The following is a 24071-nucleotide window of genomic DNA, read 5'->3' on the forward strand; positions in this document are numbered from 1 at the left end:
CAATCCAAACTGATGAAATGAAGCTACAAAAATGCATTTTATAGAGCTCTTGAGGATATCATCTATCTGTGTAAACATTAACTTTCATTACATACAACTACTGGATAAAGCAGCAGAGTAAACACTCTAAAGGATGAGGCAATTCAAATAGCAACCACTTTCTTCAGTAACAAACTCAATGAAAGTTAATGAAAGTTAGTAAAGGTAAATTAAAAGTAATATAATAGTCATACCCTGATTTTCAAAACAAAAATCCAATCTCACCTTCGGAAAGCCAGGGCCACATAGGCAGTCAGATTGTTGCCTGATGTAGCTTCCTGTTGAGACACCACCTTGAGCTGGTCTGCAGGTGGAAGTGTCTGTAGTGACATTTCCTCTGTCATCTCCAGCACAAGCACCTGCTGACACCTGGGCAGAAAGGATTGTGAATCAATCAATGCATAAATAAATAGATGAATGAATGTGTATTGATGAATGAACATATGTGAATGACTGAATGTGTGAATTTATAAGTGAACAAATTAATAAATGGAACATAAAATTCAATAAACAGACAAATTATATTTTCTTACACTTACCTGGACCAGGTACATGATAGGTATAATGGTAGGTACATGTATAGTGGTAGGTAAATATTGAAGCATTCTTGTTACTTGCAGCTATTCTATGGATAGAATAGATGGTTCTGAGTCTGTGTGTGACTTGCATTTTCTTCATGCATGTGAGTGTACAAGCACACAACATTCTGAGCCTGGGAGATGACAAAAAACTCTCAAATTGGATGGAGAAATTCCCTTGAATTCTGCTGATAGCACAAGTCTTTCCCATGTAGTACTTACTCCACAGGTCCTGTCCTCTCCGACACCTGAGAGAGGGTGATGGGATAGCCGTCATGTTTGATGACCTCAGCCACCTGCGGCATCGCTGGAGGGGCGGGCATTCTGGGCTCTGTGGGGGGACATAGATACACACTATGAGATTTGCTTGTACTATGCAGCGTTTACAATAAACCCCTTGGGAAATACACAAAGAACGACTGTTGTGTAGTTCAGTGGTAAGCAGCCCTGCGGTAAGTGTTTGATTCCGCCTGTTTTGCTCAAAGGATATGTATGCTACCGGAAAGGGTTCCAGTCCTTAGAACGGGACATAAAGCCATGGTCCACTGTTCATTATGTTTGTCAAAAAGAGCTAGCGGAATATCCCAATGAACCTGTAAAAACTGCACATTGCATCTGTCTTTTCTGTCATGACCAGTAAAAGAACAACTCTAACTTCATTCAGTGAGCTTAACTTGATCGTTATCACTTTCACTTTCAATTTCATCCCACAGAGGTGACATGCTTGCTGCTCATGTTACTTGTTATAATGAACCTGCAGGAAAACTTGGACTGCAGATGCCAAAAGAAGAGTTGGTCACCCATACACTGATACAACCCAAGAATTAATACCTAGCCAGCATCTAATAGCTGTAGTGCAAAGTAGGACCAGTCTGTACATTGAAACCTGGACTTGGCAACAACTTTAGAAAATTGGTTATTGAGGACACAGTAGACTAACAGTAACTGTTAGTCTGTTACATGTACTATGTGAAAATGGACGAGCATTTTAGTATGGCTTGTGACTGGAGTCTGGAGGTGGTCATTTGCACCAGGTGCCAACCAGGTTTGTTTGTATTGTCCTGAGGAAGATTACAGACGGTCAACAAAGTCTCAGCAGGGTATCAACTCTTTATTTTAGATCTATTGACCAGAATAAATTTAAATTAGTACTTACTCCCAGGCGGAACCTCACACATATTGGTGCTGGGTGTGTAGTTGCTGAACTCCCCCATCCCAGCATAGGTGGATGCCGTCATGTTGAACCTGTACCTGGAGTTTGGAGTCAGGTACTTCATGGGGAACGTTCCCATTCTCACAAACGGGTTGAAATGGTCCTGGCTGTACTCCACGGCTTGGGCGCCAGGGGGCGCATCTATCCAAATGGCAGTCAGGTGCACCTGTGATACATGTAGGAGAAAAATGGCATAGATGAATGATAAATTCATAAAAGTTATGTTGTATATATTAAGATTTTTTAAAGACTAAAACTAACTTAATTCAGCCAGTTTTACAGCATGGTATAACAGGCTGCAACGTTGTTGTATGTATATGTGTATGTTTGTGTTTATTTGTTTGAATAAACCATTGACTGATAAATCTAAAACATTAACAAAATCCTGCAGTATCAAAATTGATCAATACATGTATGATTATGTTATTATTTTGTATTATTGTCACAAATGACCCTATAGAGTATATGCTGAGTATACTACAACCACAGTAAGTATCCAAAGAGCTGTATGCCACTCTTTTGATCTTGTTGGCATCCATCTGTCTCAGAAGACAATGGTAAGCAGACCAGACAGTTATTACTGGCCGTTTGCCTGGCCTGCACATGACTTTTTAAGGTGAAGGAGGGATGTGCACGTCCTTCTCCACCCTCTCGTCTACTGGCACACTAAGTCTCACAGGGAAAAAAAATTGCATGACACTTGTAAGATGGCCCCAGCAATTTGAAACCACAGTCAATCGACTCAAAATCCCTAAATACCCAGTATTTGAATATGACGGATAAAGGGTACCCCACAGATAAAGGTGAACTAGCGTTTAGATGTTTGTAAGGGATGTACTGACGGTGTATTTGATGATGGTGCCATTTGGAGTCTCTGGTGTTTCCCAATGTAGCACACATGCCATATGACTGGTGGAGAGATGCACTCCTCTAGGAGCACTGGGTACTGGTGAACACAAGCAACAAAAATGTCAGGTGATTGAGATGCAATGGTACAAAATGATTCTTTGATTTGTAGAATTTCATAACATCTTCTATGAGATACTTATCATTCAAGCATTAGCATGGCTGATTGCTAGCCATATTAACACTATTGAAAGGAAAGATTTAGCTAGAAAGCAAAAACATGCATGTAACAGAATTGAAGTAAATGAAGATATTGTCAAAATCACTTTTTAGAAGTTCCCTTCTTGCACAATTTGGCTGATGCAATGGCCTAGGGGTGTTCCTTTTGCATGCAAAGGATGCAGGTTTAGGCTAAAGAATAAAAATAGTCGCTACAGAAGTGGAGATGGGCACTGCTCTACACACCAAAGGCTTGGGAAGGATTTTAATGAATCAACAAACATTTAACATATTCTATACTTACGTCCATCACTGGTTGTGCTGTTGGCTCTACTTTCAAATCCCCTACACGGACCAAGGTTATATGGAACCACCTTAAAAACAAGCAAATGATGTGTTATGTATAACTATAAGATACAAATTTGTACTTAAATTCATGATGCTAGTATAAGCAATGTGTTACACCAAAAGGTTACCTTTATACCAGCTATGTAGATACAGATGTGACCAAAATTAATTCAGCATGATTTACCCTCTGCATACTAGGGCTGGGTATCGGTACAGCGTACGGGTACAAAACCGTTTTTTCTTATTGGACAAGTCCAGAAAAACCGGACCTGAAAAAATTGGGTGGACCGGATGTTGGACCGATTAGAAAATAAACAGATTATTTTATCAGCCATTCACGCATTTTGGCGCTTGCAGGTGGAAGAAAATAACAAGAGTGAAGTAGAGTAGAGTTTATAGTAATTTCTACCAAGTTTTACAGCCAATCGTACAGGAGGTGCAGTTAGCGCTGTACGATTTTAAAATGCCAGTGTAAGTCTAATACTCCACCAGGCAGATTTCTTTGTAGTGAAATGTACCATTGGTATGAGTCATACTGAATCAGGTCCAGGTTCAGGTCCGGACCTGGACCTGATCCTTTGGACCTGAACCGGACCTGGACCGGAATTTTCTGTACCGGTAACCACCCCTAGTGCATACCTGTAGATGCACACAAATTTGTACTGGCTGCAACAGAAGCTGGATAAGGTTAAAAGAACACATCATATGATCATCACATGATGTTCACATGATCATCACATGATCTTAACATGTCTTGCTCATGACATTGAGGTTCTTTTGAATTATCTTTGTTAGAGTTGATGCAATACTTACTCTGACAGTGTATTTTGTTGCTGGAACCAAACCCTGGTATCTCACTTGCAGGGTGTCACCAGAACCCAGACTGTTATCAGCCACCTTTATATAACCTCTAAATAGTTCCACTTCGTACTTGTACAACTCTCCATTCAGTGCTTCTGGCTCCACCCAGGTGGCAACAAGGATGGTTGAAGAGATGTTGGTAAGTTGCAGAGACCTGACTGGTGTAGGATCTGTAATAGATACATTATGATAAATGTCAGTGAAACATTGAACTGATAATGTACATGTTATTACAAAATAAAGAGATCCTAACTAGCAGTTTTTTTAAACTATTTCACATCATGTATTGTTTTACTTCAATTTGGCTCTTTAGTGAATTGGTTGCTTGACAATATGCATACATTATAGGCAACAGTAACAGGGGTGGACCCACTGGACAGAGCCGCATGGAAGCGCAGTGTACTGCCTACCCGTGTCAGGGATCCAAGCAGCAGTATAATCAAATAATGAATACTACTAACTCTCAATAAACAAAAACAAATTTGCATGAAAAATGGATGACAGACAGACAACAAACTCACATCCAGAATTTGTCCGTTTGGTGACCCATGGATGCCAGGCACCCACACCGTTGGTGACCAGAGCTCTCACTGAGACCTCATACGATGTGTAGGACTGCAGATCTTGCACCACATACGTGGTCCCAGTTGTGGCATTACTGATGACTTGTGGCAAGTCTCCTGTACCAGCGAGTCTGTAGCTGATGTCGTAGCCTGTAACTTCAGCTTGGTGTTGGGCAGGTGGATTCCAGCGCAGGGTCAACCGTCCTTTCCCACAGGAACCACTGGCAGTGAAAGCCTCGAGGTCACCTGGTACCAACATGGCTGGATCTGGAAGGAATTAGAAAACATCATGAAGTTTAACACTCTTTTATTTTGGTTAACACATTTTAAATCCATAGACAGCATGATAAACATGTAGCTAAGACAATTACTTCAATCTACCATAATAAAACAGGTAATACAAGGGTAGTCAATTTACAATTATTATATCATAGAGCCAAAAGGTATCAACCAATCAGAAGGCACCATTACCCAGATCACTTATATGGCTACACACTCATTCCAAGGTTTCCATTGGTCCAATTTTTTTTGTCACCAATAATGGGTTATACATTACCTATGTCACAGTGGGCACCGATGTTCCCATCACTACAGGTACACATGTAACCGTTCTGTCTGTCCACACAGGTTCCTCCTGTGCAGGGGTTCGACTGGCACTCATCTACATCTGTGAGGAGAGGACAACATGTTTTCTGAGATATCCTAACCTTTATCCTGTGTTATTTGTATTACCTTATGACATTAGGCAGCAAGGGGATTATGGTAGCCTAATTAAGGTCCCAAATGCAATACTTGCATTCCTCCTCATCACAGTTCATGACCTGAGTTCATTTCCTGATCCACATGGCTTGCTTTATCCAACAAGTGTATCTGTTGTCCTCTCTGTCTTCCACATTGACCCTGTTCTATTACACAGTTATTTCTTGCAACATGGTTTGTCACTGCTGATTTCTTTTAGTTTGTTTGTTTAGCTTGTTTCACATACAACTGTATATGTGACCAGTAAACTGCCTTAACACACCAATTTTGTACAGTAAGAACATGCTGCATAGGACTGAGCCATAAGGTTTAATTCACTCTCTCCGGTTGGACCCCTACTTTTCCTTCTCAGCTACTTCTTTTGCACTGTCATGTACCTTCCCACCTTGATTCTCTCATTGATAAGTAATTACAATTATAAGAACTTGACACTGACCTTGATCACAGTTAGCTCCAGTCCATCCAGGTGTGCAGTTACAGGTGTAGGTAGCGCTGCCTGCAGGTGGGGTGTTCACACATGCAGCTCCGTTCTTACACGGCTGACTCAGACACTCGTCAACATCTAGAGCAAAGAGTGGGGAAATACCAGTAAGACTTCTTCCATTCATGGATAATTTCATCAGGTTGGTAGATGGCTGTGTGCCAAAAATCTGGGTTGGCTAAACAGTTCTTCTTGTTAAACCTACTATACTCTCCTGACAAGGTTGCCCAGACCACCTATATTCAAATCATGAAATACTCTCATGTCCCTAATAAACATACCTTCCGGAATAAACATACCCCCCGGACAAATCTTCAAAATCTAATAAACATACCCCACGGAATAAACATACCCCCCGGAAAATGACCAAATTGACATGTAGACTGTGTCCATGCTACTTCTGTTCAAGGGAAAGCAGATAATAAGCAGGTAGGTTATTTTTATTTACTTATACCTGATCACCAAATCAAAATATAGCTGTATGAATAATGAATATTGAATAACTATAGATATATCTTGTTCAAATTATAATATTTTCTCCATTTTCTAATGAAAGGTATACAGACTCCTAACCGGGGGCCAACAGTGCTTTCAAATTCAACAAGTGAAAATTTACATGATAACGTTACATGAATTTTCTACTCAGAACTTGAAGCAAGTAAATATAGTTATAATAATAATAATAAATATTTTGTACATTACTTAAAATTACTGGCATATCAATAAAATCATTATAAATATAGCTCCAAGTACTCAACCATATGTTTTAGACATTACCACCAATTAAAACACACATCAACACTCCCAAAATGGACACAAACTGTTCACAAAGTTTTTGTGAGAGCTCGTCTGTGAAGTAGCCCAACATTCAGGCCACAAATAGTAAATATGTTACAGATTATATTTTGACACTAGAAACCGCTAAAATTAGAAAATTTTATGATTATTTCTGAAATTCAACACTCTGAAAATATATATGACATTTTGTGCCCATCATTACACCGAAATAAAATCATTTTCACCCGTTTACGGCCTCATTTTAGTGATTCGAATCTGCCTCCCAACAGGGTGCTAGCTTTACTGTCAGTGCGTGTTATTCCTGGCAGCCATGTTGGATCAGTTTCGGTCTTTTTCTTCAAGTTTAAAGCTGTTTTTAGCGACGGATTTCTGCTGTTTTTGGACAATTTGCGGCCCCAAAACTCACATTACAAGGGAAAGAAGGTTCTAATTGTTGTTTCTTATGTGAAGGAATTATTCGTCCGCCCCGTTGTCGCTGCCGATAGCGCATGGAACCACATGGTCGGAAATATACTGTACATGCTAAAATTATGTGATCAGTGTGTTCATTTACGATGTAAATAGAGACTGTAAAAGTTGTTTATATAAAAAAATTGCGCTTCAAAACGTCAGTGTGGCGGCTTATTTTCCCAATAATAACATTTAGTTTGTACATTCATAGCGAAATCGACCGATATTTTACATAATCGCTAGGATGTTTGGGTCACAGTGGAGGGGAAATCCGAGCAGCTTCGGCCGAAAATAGTGAATTTTGAGCAAAAATACTGCGGACATATGGACAGAAAACCCCAAACTTTTTATTATGCGGTTGTCCCTGGTTAGCAAAGCCCCAATTTTCAAAAAAATAATAAACGTACCGTCCCAAATAAGAACGTACCGGGTGGAATTTTCCTGGGAAAAAAATAAACGTCCCGGTACGTTTATTAGGGACATGAGAGTAATTTCATCAGGTTTGTACTATGTATATAAATTGTAGATCATCCAGGCTGTATATCAAAAGTCTCCTGAATAGTCACACTGGCTCTGTTAAACAGTTCTTCTTTTTAACCTACCCTCCTGACAGAACTGCCCTGTCCACCTATATTCAAATCAGGAATAATTTCATCAGGTTTGTAGATCATCCAGGCTGTGTATCAAAAGTCTCTTGAATGATCACACTGGGTCTGTTAAGGTCATACTGGGTCTGTTAAACAGCTCTTCTTGTTAAACCTACCCTCCTGACAGGACTGCCCTTTCCACCCAGCCTCACACCCTCCAAACAGACATCTCCCATCTTCAAGGCTACATTCATCGGGTAAGTAACAGTGGCAGGTCCCGGTACAGTCAGGGCCAAACTTCCCCTCATCACAAACTAAAAGGGAAATACGACAAAAAAGGAAACAACAAAAATGACATTTGAAAAAAGCATGAAAAGGGAAATATCTTCAGATTTCTATTTTCTCCCCATACACTGCATTCCTTTGGTTCAAAATCTTGCTGTCAGTTTCTGCACACATAATCTCTTTGTATAATGCTAAAATGTTGGGAAGAAAAATATATAGGATACAATTAAAACATGCATAAAAGAACTTGCATACTATGAAAAATACCCTACATCAGCTTGCAGAATGTATAATATTTTACACAAGTTTTGTTTGCTTGGTTGACAATTTAGTTATCTATTGCAACTTATAATGCTTCCATGTCAGAAAGAGATGTTGCTTAGCTGCATTCAACTAACCCTAAACCTGAACTATCTAACATTTAGAGGTACCGTATACCTGTTTGACACTGTCCACCTTGGTACCCAGGAGTACAATGAGGTCCAGTGCCATAAGGACAGAACCCAAAAGTCTTGGAGCAGACACCGCCGTTAGCACAATGTCCGCAGTTCTGTTTACAGTCTTCACCATAGTAACCATCACCACATGCTATATGTAGTACAGGTTACAGAGCACAAGGGAAGGGAAGAGAAGCAGGTAAGGTTTATTATGGGAAGGGTCTAATCAAAGGGATAATTACAAAGCAATATTGAAAAGTAAGCAATGGAAGGTATTACTGTAATGGAGATAAAGGTATTGGGGAGGGCTTGATCATGCAGGGAAAGTAAAACTAAAAAAAGGAAAGTTTTACTTCACACAGTACCATCAACCTCATTTTTCCTGTGACTTCTAACTTCTAAGCAGTGCTGTGTAGTAGAAGCCCTGGAAGGATGTGGATAAAAGGAAAAGAAGGAAAGGAAAGAGAGAGATAAGAAAAAAAGGAAATGAATGAATAAGTATATGAGATGATGGATGAGAAAGCCATTAGATGAAAGATAGTAGAGTGAGAGAGAAAAATAAAGAGCACCATATTTGTAGAAATAATGCAACTCCATTTGTAACTGACCTAAAGAAGAAACCCAATCTATTACACTACTTTTCAATTCCAGACAGCACTTGAAAGAGTTACCTGTTTGACATAGTATACCCGTATACCCAGGGGCACAGCGGGGAGTGTTGTAGGGACAGTACCCAGAAATCTTGTTACAGACAGCACTGTTAGCACAGTGTCCACACTGTTGTCTGCAGCCATCACCATAATAACCATCACCACATGCTAGTACAGGTTACACAGCACAACAGAAGGGGAACAGAAATAGGTAAGATTAATGAAGATTAAAGAATAGAAATTTAAAAAAAGAACACTTTCAAAATGCAAGATATTATTGGAAGGCACTTAGTAGAAGGTATCATCTTAATAAAGAGACGGCATAGACTCAGATCTAATTGAAGTGTTTGATCATACATGGAAAGTAAAACTGAAAAAAGTAAAAGAATTTAGATTTTGTTTCCCGCAGTGCCCACACTTTCATTTTCCTGAAAGATCTCTAGTGGGCAGTCAGAAGAGAGATATGAATGAATGCATGAATAAATGAATGGGTATGATGGTAGACAAATGAATGAATGACTAAATAAATGAAAGAGAAGGCAGAGGAAAATGAAAAGGGCCATACATTGTACTTGACAAAATACTGCAGCTCTTTTGCATCACATTAAGAGATTCAGTTCCATAAAAACATAACCCATCCCACGCACTACTTTTCACAGTAAAAAATCACTCCTGTACATAACACTATAAACTGTTACCTCTTTGACATCGTATACCCATATACCCTGGGGCACAGCGGGGGCTGGAGTCAGGACAGTACCCATTGGTTTTGTCACAGAAATCACCGTTAGCACACTGTCCACACTCTCTGCAGCTCGCACCATAGAAACCATCACCACATGCCTCTACAGTTTAACATGAAAAGAAGCAGTTAAACAAAATAAAACACCGAAATGATAGAAATCAGAGATAAGTACCTTAAGAAAAACATAACTTAAAGAATTCTTTGACCCAAAGAAACTGATAGAAAAGCACCTGTTAGATTGGTGAAGGACACAGAAAGACGTTTAAGTCTTGGTCTTCTTGCACATGCACTAATGAGGACACACATGTATACCTACACCAATCAAATGAAGTACATAATCATCTATGCAATTACCAATAGGCAGGGCTGGCTTGATCATCATGGTGCTCTTCTGGAGTGAGTAGTTTGATCCTCTCCATGAAGCCCAGATCAGTCCTTGTTTCTCACATGCTACGGGGTTGCTTGGATCCTCTTTGCAGTCGGTTAGATAGTAACCATTTAACGTGCCCTGGCCACATGACGTAGGATACCACCAACCGCCCCTTCCGTTGTAGTTTGCACAGCTAACAGTTGCATTGTCATTGTCCTGATCCTTTGTTGAGAACTTCATCCCATTGGAAGTAGTGAAACTGTCCCCAGTAGTCCCAGCATAGCCTCCTATCTGTAGAGTGTACTTACTGGTGGCATCACCGACCGCAAACTGGGAGTACTCTGCATGTGCAACTGTGTTTGTCCAGTCTTCTAATATGACCACAAGTTTATACGCTTTCTGTGAAGTGAGTTGGTGGATCCTGTCCAGACCCAGCCAAAAGTCTTCAGTATATACAGAGCCAAATCCATTCACATACTCGTACCATGTTTTGTCAAAAGCTGGGGTACCGCTTTGTCTCTTCTGTATAACAGTCCAGCCACCACCTCCATAGGTCATATCACAAAGAGCATTGAAGGCAGGGGTACCAATAGGGAAGACACCATCCTCTCTTTGGCCATTATCATATAGATCAGCACAGTCCTGGGCTAAGACCTGTCCGCCTGAAAGAAGAAAAGAAAACAAGATTAAAATATTTGTGACAGAAATCAAAGTCACTTCAATAAGAAACATATTTCAATTTTATATCTATATCCAATTTTTAACTACAAAATGTATGGATGGATGGCATAAAAGAAAACATGTTAGAAAATAATGGAGTGGATCAATTCAATTCAATTCAGTTCAGTATCGTAGTACGAGGTGGGATAAAGAATGCCACTTCAGACTTCTCGGTCCAGCATCATTTGAAGTGGATCATTTGCTCAAAAAAGGAGATGAAATGGATAAAAGAAACCACAGATCTTTTGAAACAGTGATAGGACATTTTCTACAAAAGGTCTGTTTTAAAGCTGATTACATATACAGTTGTATGTAAAACCCAGGGTATCATAAGTCAAGCTCTGAGCAGGGATACACATCAAAGCTTCCTATACTGAAATACAAATACAAATCCCAAACAGTCACGCTGCCCAAACCACAAGAATATAATATATCACTGCTTCTTTGACCTCCTCTTTGACAAACAATCAGAGCTTTCCCTATACATATCACATTTCCCCCTGCTCTTCCTGTTGTAACTTCCTTCCCTGTCAATACTATTATGTTTCCACTGTGCATCATAGCTTATCTCCTATAACAGCAGCGGGGAATAGGGCAACACCAACTGGATTCTATAGTTCTTACCACTTTGAAAAGGCTGAAAAATTTCAGTTTATAGAGTAACGGAGGTACTGATCCAGCAATAAATTTTAGTAAAAAGAAAAAAAAACTACCATTCATGGAAGATGTGCTACATTATATATTCTTGTTTGTTTCCTTCTTTTGTAAGTAGTCAATAAACCATACAACCAAAAACCATAAGGCTGGATTCCAATTTTGTGTACAGTAAGTTCAAGCTCTGTTTACGTCTGGGGTGATACCGGAGAGTTTCAAAGTCATGGCTTTTTGAATGTGCTTGAGAGGTATATTTTTTCTCAAACATCCAGATCTTGCTGTAACATAATGCGCTGTCTGAAGGACCCCTATCAATTCAGTAGCATGAAAGTTAGTCAGGAGCAAATTCCGACCTCGTAACTCAAAAGCATGATTACCACAAATTGAACCACAGCACGCTACATATTGTATGTCATTGTATTTGTGATGGATGTTTGGAAATGATACGGCTAATTAGCAGCACCCAATCACTTGTTTCCGCCTCATTTCACTCTGAAATGCCATCAAGAACATGTTCTAAATCCAGTCAAAAGGCTGTGTTTTGACATGAAGTATGGGAATATAACATCTAGATGTGCTAAATAGTACATGTATGCTAGAGTCTATCTATGCAGATGCATTGACAAAGTCAAGAGTAATCTAATAAATACCCACAACATGTTTTCCATATCAATAATGCAAAAGCTCAGTTGATGAGCTTCATTAATTTTTCATACATATCTAATGTTAGACTATACACTTCTATAACATGAAAATTATGATCGTCATAGTTCACATATCATATGATAGCGTTGACTAATAGACTTCCTCCATCATCTAAATAGTGGGGAGGGGGGCATATAGAGCCAGCTATTCTCTGAGTTCTACGTATACTTCGTATTATTACTTCGGGTAAAATGCATGGGACGTCAACCTAGGAAACAGAATGGTTCGGTTCACGCTACAAAATGTTTAAGAAATCGGGAAGTAGGTGAGTTTTTTTTCGTGCTGTAAACATTTGACGAAACGCAGACTGGCTGTCAAGAAACCAAAACATTTCTTAGCCACGCCTTTCACTTTCGTAGACAAAATCGGTCATTTCTGAGACAATCGTGGAGAAACTTGAAGACTTACCGGTCAAGAAGATGCCGAGGATGGCTAGAACCGTCGCTCCCGGCCAGGGAGCCATCTTCGGAAGCAGAAATCCGACTAAAATGTCCGTCTTTTCGACCCAAAGTGATACTTCTTCCGCTAAAAATCAACCCAGCCGCCTCGCACTTCCGCTTTGACTGTCTCACTGCGCAACCAGGAAACTTCCGCAGAAGATAGTCCCGCCGGAACCAGGAAATAAACAAATATTTACCACCAAAATATGGCGAAGTATAAGCACCCTATCATGTTCAATACCATTTATGGATAGAGTTATCACATGAACTTGACCTAAGTTCAATTTTTATAAGTACCGACTATTCACTTCAGCGCATTGGTACAAGCCAGATGACCAGCGAGCTAAACCGGAAGTTCTGGTAGACTAAACCACTCCATAAAAGGGGGCGCCTAACAAATACGTCAAAGACTAAACAGGTGGCAGAGAAAATACCTTGTAAATTTTCCATTAGCAAAAAAAGTTCGAAAAACCCTTCGAAAAATACGAAATTACGTTAAAATTTTCTAGATGTATAATACTTTTATCTCTATTTCTTAGCTACAGATACGTTATTCTCTCAAATTCAGTCACAAAGGGCCACAAACTTTGACGAAGGGCAAAAAACGCCAGACTGGCTATCCAGGTCAGTTTGTGTATAAACCGGAAAAAGAATGGGCGCCGTGGTGATTTTCCGTTTTATACAGCGGGATTTTGTCGGTAAAAGTATAAACAAAAGTCACTCGGACTGCTTTGCCAATAAGTCAGGTATTTTGCGGGAAATTCCTGGTATGCTGGGCCGCAGGGTCACATGCCGAAAGTGCTGTCAACCATGCACTTGTCACACGGTGGACTAAAGTTTCAAGCACTGGGGAAGTGGAGAAGTTGAAATGCACGCAACCAGAATCTCACATTCATGTATCACTAGGACTTTCACATCGTGAAAAAAGATTTTGCTATATTAATTTTTTCATTCATGGGATCTCTTTCCATTGAGTGGGGTTAGCCTCCTAGGTGTCCTAAAACGACCCCTAACAAATAGGCCCAGTGGGTAGAGTGTTCGCCTTGCAGTTGGTAACGTTAGGTCGTAAAGTTTTCGTTCCGGGAAATGTCATACAAAAGACTTTAAAATGGTACATGCTACTTTCTCTGCTTCAAAGTATGCAAAATTTGGGAATGAACATGTTAGTTGAACACACAGACCACTACTGCGCTGAACTTTATGTCCATTTCTATCTTACGTTAGTGATTTCACAAATCTGTGTGGCCCAGGGCTACTGAATCAAAGATGGATGCCGGTTTATCCACCATTGGGTGCAGGAAGGACTTTCATTTAATCTACAATAGGGATAGATACCAGGATAATTCCATATTTTAGTAAAAAAAATACAGGAAATGATTGAATGAATGAATGAAAAATGACTAAGTGAAATATGACTTTAGCTACTGAATTCATCCTAGTTGTAAAAGATTTCCATAACCTCCATTAAGAGGATAGTAGTTGCTACTGCTACATCTTTCTAAATCGCACTTTTTCTCTTGTTCCATTGTTATCTGTGCTGCAGAAATTGATCCACTTTAATGCATTAGTGTGGGAAAATGCAACTTAGTGATTGGAAAATTAAGTTAAGCTAAAAGTAGAGCCTTTCAACTTAACTTGATTTTCCAATCACTAATTGTCTTGAATGCAAAGTTTCCGTCACATGACAAACTGGACGCACTGCAATACTTTTCAGCATCTTTACAACATTTGTGTTTATTTTAAACTTTGCTACCCACTTGGAGAGCGTATATACTGTAAAGAGTGTTCAAAATTTACACTATCATAACTGTGAAGCAAGCACTGTGCAAAATGGTTGAACCTAAAAGTTGTCAGGTAATGCTACTTCACTTTTATCAGCATTTTCATTCATGGTAACCTATATCCATTGTTTAAAAAACAGAATTTTTTCTAAACAATAGATTTAGGTTTAATATCCCTGCAGAAACTAGTGTTATACTTGAGTCATAAGCATGTTTATATGACTCCTTAGTCCCTAGATCCAACCAACCAACACAACTATAACTGTGAATGTGACATGCAATTAACCTACACAATCCTGAAAATTATGCCTCATCATTTCACATTATACAACTTTCAAGATATTTTATCATACTCAATATGACTATATTCTATATCATATTCAATGTGACTTTGTATATACATATATTGCATGTGTCTGGGTGCCTAGGATCAGCCAGGTAGTATTGTTGCAATTTCAATAAATAAATGAATATCAAATTACACTTATTATATTAGTGTTACTGCTGGCTGCTAAAGACATATCTATCGATACATACAAGATGTGATAAAAGCAATTCATACAATGTAGCCTTTACAAATGGAATGCTGTGTGGCTCTTGCTACCAAATACTCAAAGTCTACATTATGCAGTTCCATTCATTCATTCATTTCAATACAGAACAATAATTATGGCTAACATTTGGATCATAAAGTAACATTATTATCTCATATTTACAGTGTACAATCTGTTTATTTTCATTCGCAGCTACAAAGCTCACATATTCATCATCATCACAAATTCAAAGTACATTTTGTATCTGCAAGTACAGTCAAACCTGTTCTAGTGACTACTGTGACCTCTGCATAAGGACCACCTGGCCATTTTTTGGTGGTTCCTTGGACTGTTTTCCCCCCACTGACCCAAGAATGAATGATCCTGTCCAGAGTGAGCACCAGTATCTTAATAATCGCTACGACCTGTACTTAGCTTGTTGGAGCATAAATGTACAATAAAGGTCTTTCATTCAATAATCTACATCTTCAACCTAGTTCGGATATCTAATTCTGACCTCCATGAAAAATGGAGGTACCATTTTTTCCAAGTCTGTGTGTCTGTCTGAGTGTGTGTTTGTGTTTCCAGATATTTGTGGTCATCATAACTTGAAAACCTCTTGATGGACTACAATGATATTTGGTATGTGGGTAGGGGTTGGGAAGACGAAGGTCAAGGTTGATTTTGGGCCCCCTGGTATATGACCTTGATACTGCAGCAGAACTTTTTTTACCATTTTTAAAAATTAAGTGTTCACTATGAACAGGTTTGACTGTATATATACTGCTTTTGTTTACATAGTCCTTAATTACTGACATCCTCAGAGTCGATGAACTCGTTGATCTGTGCGAAGAGGTGTGGGGAGTGTGGTGGGGTCTTGCTGGGGGAGGTGACCAGCTGTCTGGAATGGCTGGCTGGTTTGATGGCTGGCTTGCCCTGGTTGGCTTTCTGTAGATAGGAAGCAATCATAGAGACATTTGTCTGTAATGCATACCCAGTATACCGCCCTATGGTACACACACAGTTGTAAGCTGCATATACGGGCAGATCAATTAAATCAACTGGTGCCTGGACCTCTACTTTTTGCAATAAGTGTGGTGGGTTCTTTGTACATGCTCGAGGTGTGGCTCTCCTCAAACATGGGACCTCCATTTAATGTCCTTCCAGGAGAGCCGCACCCTCAGCCGATGTTTAAGAACCCTACGCACTTATCAAAAAAGAGTAGGGGTCCTTCTCTGTGTGAATGGATCAAACCTTACAATCCGGTCCCCAGATTGACATCTTGAAAAGGTAACAATCGTGCATCAATTATTTTGATCTTATGTGGTAAATCTCAATTAAAAGATAAATACATGTACAGCATTAACTACAAAACCTAGTTATTTACCTGGAGTTGTTCAGCAGCAGTCGATGCTGCTTCTTGCTCCTCTACAGACGTAACACTCATAATCTCCATTTCCATTGCACCTTTCTCCTCTCCAACCTTCTCATTTCCTCTATCACTCTCAACTCCTTCTGCCTCACCCTTGACCTCTTCCACCTTCTTCTCTTCCTTAGAAGATGTCATTGCTTGTACTTTACTTTCAGCTCTCTTCAGAATGTCTTTAAAAACAACTCTCTGTGATGACGACTCAGAGTCTTTTTCTCCTTTCCCATCTTTGTCCTTCTTTGATCCTTTTGTGGAATCGTCTGCTTTCTTGTCGTTCGTTTTGTCGCTGCCTTTCCTTTCTATGGGTCCCTTGTCGGATTTCCCCTTTTTGCCAGGACTTGGTGTGTTGGTGGTACTGCTTACACGTCCATCTACCATTACATTTGTCTGCAGTTTATCGTCTAGAACATCTGAAAAAGAGCAAGAGTTTTTTATGTGCATGTTAGAACAACTGGTTTCAAAAATAGGGGACAGTAAAACTGTGAAGTTGTCACTTTAATGTTCCACACTATTAAGTTAAAAGAAATTTTCACAAAGGAAATTTTTTATTGATCCAAAAATACTTTTTCTACAATAAAACGCATCAAAATTTTTTGTACTGTGCTCTTTTTTAAGATGTCAATAATCCATCATAAAATGCCATATCAGTGACAGTGGACAGGAAGGCAAAATTGAGTCATTATCGGGTGACAGTTATATAGAAGTCAAAGAGTAACTCGCATGTTAAAGTACATGTATCACAAGATAAACATAACTATGCCTGGGCAGAGTAGGAATCTAGCAGAATCAAGTTTTCTGTCAGAAGAGATATTAATTTCCTTCAAAAGACAACCTGAACTTTTCAACTTCCATTCATGTCACTAAATATTAATGGACTGACTTAAAATCTACCCTAACACATTCCTAGCATCCTAATCTAAGACTGTTCACAGAGACTCTATTAAACCAAGCTTACCTTCTATAGGTTTACGGCGAATGCTGTACTTGCGAAGGTTTCCTGACGTGACTCGTGCTGGCGAGCTCGTACGCGGGAGCTGGGGGGACGACGGCGGGCCGACGATGGTCGTGACTAACGGGGTGTCCGGACAGGGAGTCTCTCTCTTCATCGACGCCAATATCGCATTACTCATCTAAAGTGCGAAAAAGTCCAACTTTACTGTAATGAAGTTAAACATGTAGACATAGGTAATTGTAAGATTACTACCATATGTATCTTGTGTCATTTTAAATGTAAACTACGCAGTTTTGATGCAGTCTACTCTCAACAGCTTTGCAGATGTTCACTGAAAGATCACAGATCAAACATATCACACTTAAAGGTTTCCTCACTCACTATCTGGTTTACCTGTTTTATCTGTTTAGGAGGCTGAAAGGAGACACCGACAGCATGTGGCCATCGACAATAAAGACCCTTGAACTGAACTCTGGACTTGACTATTTACTAAGTTGCAACATTATGTTTTATGTAATTTCGTATCTGTTAGCATTGTAATCTTTTGTCGTTAAGTTCTTTTGCGTAGTTTGTCATAGTCCGGAAAAGACTGAGTAGAAAGTAGAGTATCTGGTTTACAGAAAAAAGAAAACATAGTTTGTCCTGTTCATACATGGTTCTCATCTTACGTACTGTTAGATATCAAGAGTTAAGACAGCTGCTCTTGTCTTGAAGGAAGAAATACATGAATGCAGAAGAGTAATATCCAACATGATAAAAATTCTAGTGACAAACTTACTTACTTTGGCTGAGCTCCATGATACAGAAGTTTGAAATGTCCTACACAGAACCTACCATAAGAGCCTCAGGGAAGAGTTCATATCTGGCCCTTTGGTGCACATCTTCTACCGCCTGTCGCGCTGCCTCAGAGTGGCCTGTGTACCTGGGGACATTTCAGAGAAAAAAACATTGTTTTAAAGAGCAAATTCACAGTAAATGTGTTACACCGATGCTTGATGATGTAGCAAATTTAACGATACTTACACCTTGAATATGATATGACGGCAGATGCCATAGAGTTACATGGGAGAAAACACAATAATTTCAACCCAAATTACTTTCCACATAGTTAGATTTCAGTGGTTCATGAAAGAATCCTACATAATAGTCTGGCAGTCCTTGAAAAGAAACTGTTGCTGTAGAAGGACTTTGAGACTGGTAATTGAACAGTGTAACTGTACAATTTAGTATATCTGAATTAATAGCAGTTTTAGGTAATTCATGTTTCAACAACACTGATGATAGTATTTAGTTAACATACATTCATGCAATACTAGCTCACCTTTATCTGGGGGGTAACCTATATCCGTATCTGGGTATTTAGGGATATCAGGTCAATGGACAGTGGTTTCAAACTGCAGTACTTTAAAAATATTGCAATTAGAAACCACAAGCACAGTCCGTCGTACTGATGTTCCTCGATACCATGTTACTAAAACAACAGATATAGGTTACCCCACGGATAAAGATGAATACATGTTACAACTGAATGAAGATAAACTTCAGATAACCTGACTCACAGTGTCTGATATAGTGTATATCTGAAATAATAGCATTTAATAGTTTCAGGTAACCTGACTCACAGTGTCTGGTACAGACCAGCCAGAACCTCTACCAAGAAGGCAGAAGACAGTGGCACTCTGGGCTCAGGTCCGTCCTCACTACTGGAAGTGTGGCTGCCTCGTATGGTACTGAGTCTGAAAGGTAAAGAAAGAAGTACATTAACACATTAAACTCATTCAAAACTTGTTTATCATAATTTAAAAAACATTCATACATCAATGAGGTCAGATATCCAGGTGGGAAGACATGCCAAAAAGCAGTTATTCAAGCATCTGGAAATTTTGCAAGTTGTAATAATAATACCCGTACCTTGATGCCACTTGACAGAGTGAAAGTTTAGAGTCAGAAGGCATGTTTATGATATCTGCGTTATATCTGCTCAGCACATAGGTCAGCATACTCAGCCTGGGGTGGGAAAAGACATCATATTTGTCTTTAGAAACAAGCTACACTTTGTAGAAAAAAAAAGAGTCATAGATAAACTGTGGGAATGAGTTCTGTCTATAAAAGAAAGGTGGCCAAAGAATAACAGATGCACTGTGGCATAACTATCAGTCGTGCTTGGCATACTATGGACATTAATAGTATAAACTATTTACTGAATAAATCTATAAATTATGATCAGTCCCTTGAGTGGCTGCTATAGACAGCTTTGACTGTATTTCAATAGATTGGAGCATACTTTTTTTAGTGAAAATGTACCATTACATTGGACAGTGACATGCCAACTTTATTGTGATTTTCAGCAGTATAGGAACTTTGGAAAAATGGAATATCTAAACCTGATACAAGATGACTTTGTTTTTCCCACTCCTAGAATTGCACAAAATGTTGCGACTGTACCTGTTGTGTGCAGTAACAGCTTCTAAGTAAGGGTGAGGTGCAGACAGTGTAGCCCGGACCTCCTGTTGTTCATGTCTGGACAAGGCCGTCTCTGTGAGCGCCACAGACGCCAGGTTTACAGGCTAGTCATAGGAAAAATACAGCCCAAATTTACAAACATCTCTTTTGTAAACAATTGTGAAATTTCAAATTAGAGCCGAAATTCACAGTATTTCCAGTGGACTTACCTACAATGAAAACTTCCATCAAAGTGTGCTAGAGTCAATGGAAAAATCTGATCTCTTAATCCTTACCTCATGGTAAAGGGAAGGTTTGGCCATGGTTGGGACAGTGAAGACTTTACTGGTGGGCTGTCCTCCAGAGTCTACAGCCTCCTGTAAGAGTAGTTATATCAGGTTAGTACATGTATACGTAGGTTATAAGACTTTTCATTTCTTGTACGCAGTCCTCTGACACCAGGAGAGAAGGCTTTAGGTAGCTGGTTGCAAAATAAACTTAGTTTTAAAGAACGTTTACAGTCTAATGTGCAAAGGTTAGGTATGACAGGTCGTTCAGTGTAACATAACCAGCTGCTGCTGCACTGCGTGCCTGAAAAGCTGGTGCATGTGTCATGCCGAAGGGTGGGTATACTAGCTATACAGATACAGAAGAGATACAGTGGTTCAGTTCCGCCACCCCAAAGCATGTACATGTAGACTTTCAGTAGAATTTTTCTGCTTTCTACTTACTTACCAAGTTGTACATTCCCAGAAGTAGGGCCTCCACTCTTCCACTCATCTGTATAGACAAAATACACATGACTTCGATCAGTCTGATGCAAAACTAGTATCATATCAGATATAAGTATTGAACTTAGTAGGAGTAAAGACGTTATATAATAAACAAGGCATCTGATGACAGTTTAAAAACAATCTATTTCTATTACCTATATATGTTTGTGAAAGGACTACAGTACTGACCATCCTTTCCTTGCGGGCCAGACTGAGTAGGTAGTGACCGATGAGTGCAGGTGTGAACTGTAGAGTGAACTGGTACAGCCCTTTGTGTCCGCTTCGGAAATAGTCGAACAGTTGAGGGCACACTTCGTTCAACAGCTGAGAAAAAGACAGTAGTTTGAATGTAATTTCAACTACAATGCAAGAGGGAATTAACACTAGTACTGAATCACCTTTATTCGAGGGATAATCTATGTCTGTCTTCCGTTTTTCATGAAACAGTATTCACGGATATAAAGTCGACACTGGGAGGTTTCAAATGTGAATATTTTTTAAGTACTGTCTTTCCCAAGAGCAGGAGTTTGGAAGCATGACAGGATTTGAACCCAGGACCTCTGGCTTCTGGGCCAAACAACCAGCAGTTTGACCACACGACCCTACCTCAGAATCAAATATAACATGTACAGGTATGTAACATGTACCAGTATATATGGAACATGTAAGGAAATGCCCCACCTCACTCTCCTGGTGCAGCACCTTGTACAGGGCTGCTGTCAGCTCCTTGTTGTTGTGCAGTTTGGAGATGTACTCCCCATCCTGCAGGCTTACCACAGACTGGGGAAGCAATGGAATAAGTTATTACACTATGATAAGAAAGCCTGACCATTGCAACAACACATTAACAATAGATTAGCAAGAAAAGGATTGAGCCTGCCGTCACTACGGAGGATGGCACTCAAACAAATAATAAGAGCTGATAACCCTTACAAGTACATTGTGTAGCATGCACATGCATGTCAGGTGAGGGACAACAACTGGGATGCAAACGCCCAACCTCTTAGCCAGGAGGCTGTGATATTGTAGGTCTTTTGTTATTTTTTTTACAGAAAAGTCACTTAACAAAGGATTAAAATGCAACTACCAAAGAGGTTATACACATACGCCAAAAAATGATTATACATAATAGGCTAATGTATAACCAAAGAGGTTATACATATAAGCTAATACTATTGAGCTGTATACTATTTCTAACCTTGTACTCAACAAGCCAGGATTTGATGACCTTTGACACTGTCTCCATGGCAACCATGATGCTGCGAAGTTTTACTGGAAAGGGACAAACTCAGTTGCTGGTAACACTCAACATCTGACTACCATAATACATTTACCAGAGTTATCATGTTTATAGCCTTTGATGATGATTTGGTTCAACTTGATTTTCAGTGTAGAAAACACAGAGTTCGGTCACACAACTGATCTTATTTTATGATGATGGTAATTTTATAACACAGTGGCAAAATCAATGATTAATCTCCGCTCTAATTATCTTAAAATAAGAGCAAATTTTACACCGAAACATACCACGCCCCCCTCCCACCCGCCAATACTGGGACAATAGCCTATGGAAAAAAGACAGCAAAAAATTTCGCAAATTCACGTTATCCATGGACTCAAGTGATTTTACAGCAGCCCATACATTAAACGTCTTCTTCTATATGCTCCCTACCTCTCAGCAGCTGCACAGGGGACAACAGGTGATGTTTTGTACTCAACTCACCTGGATAGCGGCAGGGGCTCCTCCGTGACCTTTGCCACCTTGACGCGCCCTGGAGGACCGGATAGCAGCGCCGCCTGGCGATTTTAGTGCAAACCGAAATGCCTGCATTTTGAAGTCTGATCACTAGGGGTCGCTGTGAGACCGTGAAAACTTCAGCTGAAGAAATCGTGTGGTGAATAACGCTTTCGTGTGGTGAATAATGAGACAATTGTGGGTTTAATCTTCGTTATATGAAATATTTGCTTAGTGGCACAGCTGGTCAGTAGCCTGGCTTAGTACCACCCATCACATATCTCTGGTTTACCCATCTTACAGCTCTGTGGCAAATTCGGAGCGAGAATACGATTGATAACCAGGCTATTGCTAATTCGGAGGGGGAGCGCAGCATCAACTGCGAACTACATGTATGTGGCTCTGTCTCTTGCGTGCAGTCGCACAGGTAACGTCATGTGCACGTGTTTTAAAAAAATTAACCGGGGTTCCTACCTAGCTGCACTCATTCATCATCAAATTTATATAAGGGAAAGGATTCATCTCCTTGGTGCTGAACGCCATCCATTCAAATGCAAACATGCATATGTCTGCGTTCGTGTCGGTCGTCTTCCCATTAACAATCACACCTGTCCTTGGTACTGACCACACCCTACAGTGTATAGCATATGAAAGATGTGTTTGCGAATACACCGGGCCCTACCTACGTTAAAAATGTGCCAAGCTGGTACCAATAACTTAATTTTAATGAAATCAGTGATATTACTTAACTTACATGTAACTTTGGCCTTGGGTGTAGTTCTAGTTGACTATGGCTACCTTCATCGGACTTACGGGCAAGGTTTTAACATTTTCACATGGTACTGAATCTCCAGTCAACATTGGTACTGAATCTCCATAGCTACTAGGTGACTCTGCCCACTTGTAGAGATAAAAGATGTATAATGCGTAACTTGTCTAGCCTTGTCCAGCCTAACTTTAGGACTTGGCAGTGCTGGGAAGAAGGGACCATCCATTTCTCAATAGGGTAACATTGGGAGGAACCCTTCATTTCACGAACTTTGGGTACCATCCTTACGACACCAGGTTAAATAAAGACGACACCACCTTGTTTCAAACTTTATTCAAAAGCAAATGTTGACAGTATTTTTTTGCAGAAATAAACTATACAAATCGATCTAAATTGCTTGGAGATAAGCATACTTAGGTGCCTATTTGTTGTACTACATTTGATTTTTTTAACAAAATTTAAAGAGAAAAAGACCTTTGCTCTCATAGCTCCTGTATGACCAATATGACCAAAGCTTACAATTAGTAAATGTTGACACTGTCGGTGCATGATATAGAGACAGCTAGAACCTTGTGTACTTGAAGTCTTCCAGAAAGGTACTTTGCGATACAAGGCTATGGCATCTGTATTGTTAATGTGTTATGTTAGGGCGTGTGTACATGTGTGTTAGTACATTAGTTTGTGTGAATGTGTATTGTGTGTCAACGTCAGCCTAAGCCTTAATACTGGCAGCCAAAATTTCGAGAGAGCTTCAAGCACAAAAGGCTACAAGCTACCTCTACAAAACACAAGGGCAGTCTCAACATCTACTGAATTCTAAACCAGTTGAACATTTTTGTACAAGAATAGAAGTAAAGCACATCAAATAGGAAGGCTAATTAAAAATAGGAAGGCTAATTAAGAACAAAA

General features: G+C 39.6%; 2 protein-coding genes across 2 annotated transcripts; both read right to left on the minus strand.

The window, feature by feature from the left end:
* Positions 1 to 260: 260 nt before the first annotated feature.
* LOC118432302 lies at positions 261 to 12947 on the minus strand. The gene is made up of 15 exons (XM_035843841.1): positions 12717 to 12947; positions 10214 to 10891; positions 9813 to 9959; positions 9136 to 9282; positions 8466 to 8615; positions 7919 to 8056; positions 5863 to 5988; positions 5224 to 5334; positions 4626 to 4934; positions 4057 to 4274; positions 3200 to 3269; positions 2673 to 2776; positions 1774 to 1996; positions 840 to 948; positions 261 to 408 (listed from the first exon to the last, which is right to left on the minus strand). The coding sequence occupies exons 1-15, from the start codon at positions 12769 to 12771 to the stop codon at positions 261 to 263; spliced, it is 2733 nt and encodes a 910-aa protein (XP_035699734.1). The 5' UTR covers positions 12772 to 12947.
* Positions 12948 to 15764: 2817 nt separating this feature from the next.
* On the minus strand, positions 15765 to 22458 carry LOC118431406 (hyccin-like). Its single transcript, XM_035842614.1, has 13 exons — positions 22382 to 22458; positions 21857 to 21917; positions 21340 to 21438; positions 20848 to 20982; positions 20621 to 20665; positions 20182 to 20262; positions 19889 to 20010; positions 19355 to 19450; positions 19066 to 19179; positions 18278 to 18365; positions 17447 to 17621; positions 16450 to 16901; positions 15765 to 16010 (listed from the first exon to the last, which is right to left on the minus strand). Exons 2-13 carry the CDS (start codon positions 21911 to 21913, stop codon positions 15867 to 15869), a joined length of 1608 nt encoding a protein of 535 aa, XP_035698507.1. The 5' UTR covers positions 21914 to 21917; positions 22382 to 22458; the 3' UTR covers positions 15765 to 15866.
* Between the last annotated feature and the right edge of the window lie 1613 nt (positions 22459 to 24071).

Source organism: Branchiostoma floridae, chromosome 15, assembly GCF_000003815.2.
Source record: "Branchiostoma floridae strain S238N-H82 chromosome 15, Bfl_VNyyK, whole genome shotgun sequence".
NCBI classification, from domain to species: domain Eukaryota; kingdom Metazoa; phylum Chordata; class Leptocardii; order Amphioxiformes; family Branchiostomatidae; genus Branchiostoma; species Branchiostoma floridae.